General features: G+C 56.8%; 1 protein-coding gene across 1 annotated transcript; it reads left to right on the forward strand.

Moving 5' to 3' along the window:
- Positions 1-1,288: 1,288 nt before the first annotated feature.
- TLCD2 (TLC domain containing 2) lies at positions 1,289-7,540 on the forward strand. The gene is given in 7 exon segments (XM_071447758.1): positions 1,289-2,661; positions 2,663-2,749; positions 2,751-2,835; positions 2,838-3,253; positions 3,613-3,695; positions 4,181-4,263; positions 6,213-7,540. Coding segments are annotated over 7 exon segments (1,377 nt in total). The 5' UTR covers positions 1,289-2,425; the 3' UTR covers positions 6,600-7,540.
- The last annotated feature ends 914 nt before the right edge of the window (positions 7,541-8,454 follow it).

Genomic DNA, 8,454 nt, shown 5'->3' on the forward strand with positions numbered 1-8,454 from the left:
GTTTGAATTGATTTCAGCTCTCTCTGCAATGCATGGGCATGCTTTGCCGTGCAGAACCTGCATTTTGCACAGCAGAGCCTTTCAGAAGTGGGGAGTTCCAGACTTCCTGGATGGAGATGTGGATGTACAAAGCATTCCTACATCATCTGACCTCTTATGGCCCAAGCAGACAGAGTGGTGGCACAGTTTAGAGAGGGATGGAGACAACAGCTAATTAAAGTTTGGGAAGCCAAACTGCTTGATTTGTTTTGAGCTCTTGGACTCCTCAGATTACTTCAGGTGTGAGCCAGGTCTGGCATTAGGTGAGCAGATGGGTTTTATGACTCCCTGGATGCAGATTAAGGGAGGGAAACTTTGCAAAAACAGGAGCAGGACTTGTGCCTGGCTCCAGCGAGTCCTCTGTGGAATCTGGGAGCAGAGTGGGCTCCTGCTGAAGTAAGGGATGGTGGAAGGGCAAAAGCAAACCCAAAACCCCACCCAGGAGTAGTTGGGGAGCATCTGGGGGGGGACAGAACTCAGCTGGCAGAATTCCTGTGGTGGATTATCACTAAACTTTTAGTTCAGTGCCAGCTTTTAATTGTGGAAAAATGGGTTGTATCTCTCAGATGCACTGCAGAGAAACTCCAGCCTGGGAAAGGGAGAAAAAAACGATTGTCTAGCTATTGAATAAAATTCTGTACCCTCGATTTACACCCCGATCGCTGCTGGGAAGTCCCCGTTATGGGATTATGGGATGGACCTGGGCACGTCCTTGCTGGTGTCTGCAAGGAGCCCCCTGCCCTGCTGGGAGCAGGCACCGGCACCGCCCGGCACCAGCCGGAGCTGCATCCCCGCAGAAAACGAGGGCGTTCGGGGACAGTCGGAAAACTTCTGGAAATCTGGGTGAAAAAGGCAGCGTCTCCAAATAAGGTGGGGATGAGGAATCCCATCGGAGCGGGCTCCCGGCTCTCCAGCGGGCGTGCAGGGACCTCTTGTGGCAGCCGAGCCCGAGAGCTCCCGTCCCCGCTCTTCCCTCCGGGTTCTTTTGGGGACAAGCCTGGCCCCCGAGCCTGTGGCGTGTGGTTGAATTTTTTGGCCGGATCTGGTGTCAGGGGACTTGTTTGTAACTGGGTTTGGAAGTCTGCAGCTCCAAAACCGCCCCCGGTTAATGCCATTGCTGCAGAGGAAGGAAAAGGCTGGAATCGGGGTTGTAAGAAACTACGGCTCGATGGGAAGTAAAATTAAATAAAATCTGGGCTAAAACGACCCAAAAAGTAGTTTATATGTGACTGTTGGTAGTGCTCTAGCAATGGGATCAAAGTCCTTGAACCAGAGGCTCAATTAATCACGGCTTAAATTCCTGCCATGCAGAAGTGGAAGGTAAAAGCTCTCCAGCCTCCAGAAACATTTTAACTATTCCTGTGCCCCAGCCCTGGATGCTCAACTTTAGGTTAAACACAAATGGAGGAGCTCCTGAGGAAACAGGGCTGGACCCGCAGGCGTTCCACAGTCTGGGATTTTCCCTGCAGGAAGGTGAAGGCAGGAGTTGTCACCAGGGAAAAGGGCAGGCAAGATTTTTTTTTTTTTGAGGCTAAACCACCGCAGATGACTTCTCATTCGGAAACCGGCTCTGTGCAATTTTATACTCAATTAATTGTTAAATGATTTTTCTCCTCAGTGCCCTGAGCAGCCCAGCACGTCTCCAAGGCATGTCTCTCTTTCCTCAGCACATCTTATGCTGAACAAAAATGTCTTTGCATTTGGTCCTCTCAGTAACAGATTAGCCTGTGTGATCCTTCCACTCCTAATACACGAGATTATTTAAAATCCCCTGAGCACTCAGGGCTGCCTATTACTTCAGGCACTGTCTCCCTCCCACGTAACTGTTATGAAAGTACAGTGTCTTGCCTGGCTTTTAAGCAAATTTGTGCAGCATGAATAGATGCTTTTCTACCAGTTGGGACTATCATAGAAACACAGAATCGTTTCGGTTGGAAAAGAACCTCACCCATCTCCCAGTTTGATTTAATCACTCAGCCTCCCATCAGTGTGTGTTTGATGTTTTTGTGTCCATCACCCCAAAGCCAGGACAGCAACTAAGAGCTCAGGCTCCACACTCTTCTGTTTCAGCTAAGAGGAAGTGGAAGATTTCATCCAAAATTAATACCTCAAAGCAGAGGTGGAGTTTGACATTAATCGGTGTGTACACGGTGACTCAGCCCGGCGGCAGGAGGGGAAGCGAGGGCTGCGCGGCAGCTTCTGCTGGAGACATCAAAAAGCAACAAGGGAGCGATCAAATTACGGGAAGCTGGAAAAGCAGCGTAGTTGTAGGGTAGAACTAAAATTGTGGCTACGGGATTGTGAATTTCCACAACCTCCAGACAGCGGAGCTGGGGTGTCCCAGACATCGGGGAGCTTTTCTCGGGATCAGACATAGGACAGGGGGATGAGGGATAACAGTGCTGTGGGCAGAGCAGTTTCAGGCAAGGCAATCAGGTGTTTTTCCGTGCTGGATGTGCGATCAGCCCCGGTGGTGCGGTGTGCTCTGAGGGGATCCTGCCCCGCGGTGAGCGGCGCTTGGAGAGCTCCTGCCCAAGGAAACGATGACGGGCATCACCTGCCGGGGAGGCTTTGGGGAGAAGCACCACGGGCCGCAGCATCCCAAGGGAGAAGCGTTCGGCCACAAGGTGGAGGAGGAACCTCCGGGTAACGAGGGAAGTGTCCCAGTTCCCGCACGGGGACCGGACACGCGTTCCCCGCTCCGTGCCACGCTCAGCCGGCTCCGGGCTGGCGCCGCTTGTGCCCTGCGGTGCCAGGGAATGCGGGTACATCCCCGGGGGCTCAGTTCCCGTTCTCCCGCCCCCCGTGTCCCACGCCCCGACGGGCAGCGCGGGGGATGCAGGAGCTGCCGGTGCCAGCCCCGGGGCGGCCCCCGGCTCTTTCCCACCCCTCGGGGACGATGCTCGCCGTGCTCCCGCCCGGACAGGGCGGGGCGGTGCCGGTGCCCAGGGCGGGCCCCGGGGCTGGGCGAGGCGGAGCCCGGCGGGCAGCGCGGCCGGTCCCATGGGAGCCCGGCGGGCCGGTGGATGCCCATGGCTTTCAGCCCGGGGCTGCTGGTGGTGGCCGGTTCCTTCGCCGCTTTCCGCCTGCTGAACCGGGGGCTGGAGCGGCTCGTGCCGCCGCCGCCCTCGGCCCGGCGCAACCGCTGGAAGTGGCGCAACATCTGGACCTCGCTGGCACACAGCGTGCTCAGCGGCGGCGGGGCGCTGGCCGGGTGAGCGGCACCGCGGGGACACCGCGGGGACACCGGGCTGCCCGGGGGAACCGGGACACCGGGAGGGAACGGGGAGACGTCGAGGGATCCCGAGGGGAACCTGCGGCCAAGGGGGTGCTAAAGGAAACGGGGGTGTTGGGGACCCTGGGGAGCGTCAGGACCTGCAGAATGGGGGTGCTGAGAGAGGGAGGAAGGTGCGAGGCACCAGGGGATGGGGAGACTCCAGGAGGAGAGGGGTGGAGCAGGGCAACAGGAGGTCTCCAAGGAGGGTCGGCAGCACCCGGTGGGTAATGGAGACACCGGCAGGGAAATGGGGACCTGGAGGCGCTGCCCGACACTCACAGCCTCTCTCCCCGCAGGTTCTACCTCCACCCCGAGATGTCCAACGACCTGGTGGGCACACACCCGCCCGGGGCGCACAGCCTGGTGGCCGTGTCTGTAGGTGAGGTGTGGCCATGGACTGTCCCCTGTTCCGTCCCCCGGGGGTCTTCACGCGCTCGTCGGTGCCTGACACCAGCCCCTCGAGCCATGTCGCGATGTCTCAGGCACCTCAAACAATCGCGCTATTCTTGGCAAAGGACAGTGGCTCCTTTCTGTCCCACGGCAGCCGCAGCCAGGAGCTACTGGGCACCGGGCTGCCCTCCACCGTCCCCGGGGGGAGCCGGGGCTCGGGGCATCCCAAAAGTGCCCGCATGGGGTTGGAGGAGTGGGTTGGTGCCTCTTCCTGGGAGCACATCCTACAGAGTGATTGCAAGAGGGACCCAAAGCGCCAATTTCCTTATTTTGCTGTGGGTGACTCCCCACCCACACCGATGTAACCAGCACGTCCCGGGGGGGCTGCCCGGCCCAGAGCCCATTGGGGCAGAGGGGATTTGTTGGCACAGCCCTTCCTGACCCCCTTTTTGTTCATGCACTCCCCAATCCCAGGCTATTTCATTGAAGACTTTGTGGACATGTTGTGCAATCAGAAACTTCACCAGTCCTGGGAGCTGCTCTTTCATCACTCTGTGGTGAGTGCACCAGCACAGGTACCACCAGAGAGGCTGGGGATGGGGGGCTCCTGCTGTTGTTTTGTGTTGTTTGCTGCTTGCTACAAAATCTGATTTTATTTCCTGGGGAGAGGAGCTCAGACAGCAGGGACTGGAGCTCCTCTTGGTCCTGCAGGACTCTGTACTCTTAGAGGGTCTGCAGAAAGGCACCCAAAAATGGGGTGGTATTGGCAGTGATGAGAGAGATGGGGAGACTGAGAGCTGGTCAGAATCCAAATTTATTGTGGACTACATATGCTTATATACCATTCTAGGAAGGCTAGTAAGTTTTTATTACAATGATTGGGTTAATCATCACATAAACAAACTTATACATTTTACAACATCTCTTGCTTACGGAACTTGATGTAATTTTCTTTTCAGTCTGATTTAATTTTCAGTTCTGTTTGTTCTTGCCAAGGCATCCTGATTATCAAATATTTATGCTAATCATGTCCAAAGTCCATCACCTGTCTTGTGTGTCCCAATAGAGTAGGAAACAACGTGTGTACAGAGTATGGGCTGATCCACAACAGTGTCACTGACAGCAGTGACGCCGGTGTCCCCTCTGGCACAGGTGAGCTGCTCATCTCCTGTGGCTCTTGCCCTCTTGAGCAAGGACTGCACACCCCTCCATCCACCTCCCCTGCCCAGGGTGCATTCCTCCCACCTGGGGCTGGAGCAGCTGTGGTGCAGGACCCCCACTCCAGTGCCCTCTGCCTGTCTTGCTGTGCCCTGTGTGGGTTTCTCTCTGGCCAGGAGTGTTTTTCCCAACCCAAACAATTCTGTGATGCTGAGACTGTGCATGCTGCGGGGCAGGGGGGTGGCACAGCCTGGAGCTGGGCAGTGGAGATGCTGCAGGGTGCAGGGGAGGCTCAGGGGTGTGCAGGGCCTGGGGAGGGGGACAGGGACAGGGACAGTGCTGGCACTCACCTGGGATGAGAGGGGCAGTCAGACCTGCTCTGTCAGTGAGCCCTGGGGCTCTGCTGGCTGCTGCTGGTGAGCCAAAAGTTCATCTCCACAATGGAGCTAATTCAAGCCAAGACAGTGACTTAACGAGCAGGGAGCAGATAATCTCATTACAGAGCCCATACAGAGAACAGCATTAATGGCATGAACCAAAGAAAGGACTGAGTGTGCTGAAGCGTGGGCAGGCAGAGCCTGTCCCCCTGCCTGGCAGGGAGGGTGTGGGGCAGGAATCCTGTCCCAAACATCCCCGTCCTCTGCTGCAGCGCCCAGCAGCCCCAGGGTGCTTCAGGGGGCTCTGATACACCAAAGCCACCTAATCCCTGTCCTGGGGACAATCCCTGAGCCAGCAGCAGCCGTAGCCCTGGGCTACAGTCTCCCTTCGTGTCCATTCACTGGGTGTGGAAAAACCTGCTGGGCCACAACTGGCTGCATTCTCCAGGCCACAAGAGCAGGGTTAGGTCAGGCTGCTTTGTCTCCTCAGCCAGCCTGGGGCTCAGAGAGCTGTTTCCTTCTCTTCCCACTGGAACAAAAAAACCCACTCAGGTTTCCTGCAATGGTGAGGAGGGACACTCAGTGACAGCCCAAACCCCCTCTGGTCTGAGTGCAGCACAGCCAGAGCCTGGGCCCTCTGCTCAGCAGGTGAGATCCTGCCCTGCTGGTTTTGTGTTGAACACCCAAACCTGTCCTCTGGCACCTCACATGCGAATTTTAACTTAAATACAATGTTTTACATCTCCTGACCTCACAGGTTTGGTGCTTCTGCTCAGGGCAACTCTCTGCTCTGAAAGAGCCCCATTTTACCCAGGAAAGAGCCAGAATTTACCCAGGAAAAAGCTGCAGGCATAGCACTGCTGTGATGATCCTTTCCACCTCTGCTCCTTGCTGTGCCCAAGGGGTTCCAGCTTGCAGCAGCTGAGACCAAGCACCCCCTGGGCTCAGCCCCTCTTCTCCCTCCTTCCCAGGTGATCATCTGCTTTGGCATCGCCGTGCTGCTCCACCAGTACGTCGGCTTTGCCCTCGTGGCTTTACTGGTGGAGATCAACTCCATCTTCCTGCACCTGCGGCAGATCCTGCTCATGGCCAACCTGGTGCACACCGCCTGCTACCGCCTCAACAGCCTCGTCAACCTGGGCACCTACGTGGTGTTCCGCATGGCCACGCTGGCCTGGATGAGCCGCTGGCTCTTCCTCAATCGCCACAACGTGCCCCCGGCCGCCTACGCCGTGGGCACGGCGGGCATGGCAATCATGACGCCCATGAACATCATCCTCTTCTACCGCCTGCTGCGGAGCGACTTCCTCAAATCCCGGCAAGGGGACAAGGAGGAGCGGCAGGACAAGGAGGAGTAGTCCCTCCCCTGCGAGCCCGTGCAGCACCGGAGGGTGAACGTGGCTGTTCCAGCACCTTGCAGGGAGGGGCTGCACTAACAGAGCATCCAGGCTTTGCTTGTGGCTCGAGATGCTGGGCCCTGCACGGCAGAGGAGGTGCTCATGGACCAGGGAGCGTGGCTCTGCTCCCCAAACGCTTTTGGATGATGTGGTTGGACAATTGGGAGCTGCTCAGAGAAGCCTGGGCAGCTCTCACAGCTCCCTGAGGCACCACTGAGACGAGAAGGGGGCAGAGCAGCGCTGTTCCCCCACTGCTCTTCCAGACATCCCAACACCACGGGGTGTTTCCAGCCCCTTTGGTGCTGCAGCCCCCAGCGTCCCATCAGCCACGGATCACTGAGCTCTCTGTGGCATCTCTGTAGAACAGCACCAGCAGGACAGGCTCCAAGGCTTTGCCTTTGAGGTGATGGTCAGAGAAAACCAAACCCTGCACTGATGAGCCCTCCCTGAGGACATTGTCCCACCTGGCTGGGTGGTCACTGTGGGGTGCAGGTCAGGATCAGCCCCAACCTCTCCTGACAACTGGAGCTTTTTCCATGTTTTGTCCCCAGATAATTTAAGTGCCCATAAATGAGGGTGGGAGAGCACGAGTGGCTGGCGGGGGGATGCTCTGTGATGGTCACTTCCCACAGATGTGGGGTTTTCAGGCACTTTTTAGGATTCAGGAATGCCAGGTTGTGCTGCAGAGCCCGGGGTAACGCTCTCACCCCGCAGCAAAGGCTCCTACTAACACGAGCTTTTAATCAATGCCTGCAAAATGAAGTGGCTTGAGGGGAAAGGACTGAGAGGGGACAACAGGACTCATCCCCCAGCCCACTCTGGGGCTGTCACTGCTCAGCACAGTCCTTACCCCGTGTCTCCCTGCCATGGAGTGAAAATACACTGTACACTGGCACACTCTACCTCTCTTGTTGGGTTTTTTTCCCTTCTCCTTTCTATGAAGGAAGATGAAGGTTTTTAAATGTTCTTCCACCCCACATTTCCTCACTGATTCTCACACTGGACTGCTCCCCAGCAGCCCAGCACTGTGTACATAACAGGATCATCCCACGTGGAGTTACGTGAACCAGTCTGGAGAAATCCACCGGCTCAGTCACGTTTCCTTTGTGTGGCAAATGAGCTTTAACACAAAATCTCTCCCTTGGTCTGGGGAGCAGGCACTGCTCACAGAGGGTGGCACGTGTTCTGAGGAGGGAGACTCATTCCTGCTGGGCAGGGAAACATGAGTGATCCATGGGCAATGTGAGGCTGGAGACAATGTGTGGCCAAAGCTGCTTATATTTCTATTTGTGGAGAGCAGGGAAGCTTCCAGGTGCTGGGCACAACTCCTCCAGGTCTGGATGTATCACCTCAAGCAGAGCTGAGGTGCCTGTGTGCCCCTCACAGCTCCCAGCTGGAGCAGAACTGTCGCCCAGGGCTTTTCTCTTTGGTTTGACGCGCGTATTCCAAATTTTCCAGGAGCTGTTGCACTAATCCTTGCCCTTAGCACAGCCTCTGCCTCAGCTGAAAATGCTGCCTCTGCCCACAGCCGGGGTGTTTCTCAAGGCCTGGATTGTGTTCCCGCATTCCTGCCGTCACATGGATGCCCTGTACCCCGGGCACGTGGGGCTGGGGGCCAGGGGAGCCTGGTTTGGGCTCCTTTTAATCCGCCGTGGTTTTCCCACAGGGCTAAGGTGGGATAAGCAGTGGCTTTGCAGGTCACCGAGGGCGGACGTGGGGATGCCCTGTGCTTGTCCGTCCCCATGGGAAGTGCCACAGCTTTGGCTGGAAAGGTTTTGGGAAGGACTCACCTCTCTGTTCCCACCATGTAGGGGAC

This window comes from Agelaius tricolor, unplaced genomic scaffold (assembly GCF_023055355.1).
Source record: "Agelaius tricolor isolate 1412-34295 unplaced genomic scaffold, bAgeTri1.0.p SCAF_25, whole genome shotgun sequence".
Classification (NCBI taxonomy): Eukaryota; Metazoa; Chordata; class Aves; order Passeriformes; family Icteridae; genus Agelaius; species Agelaius tricolor.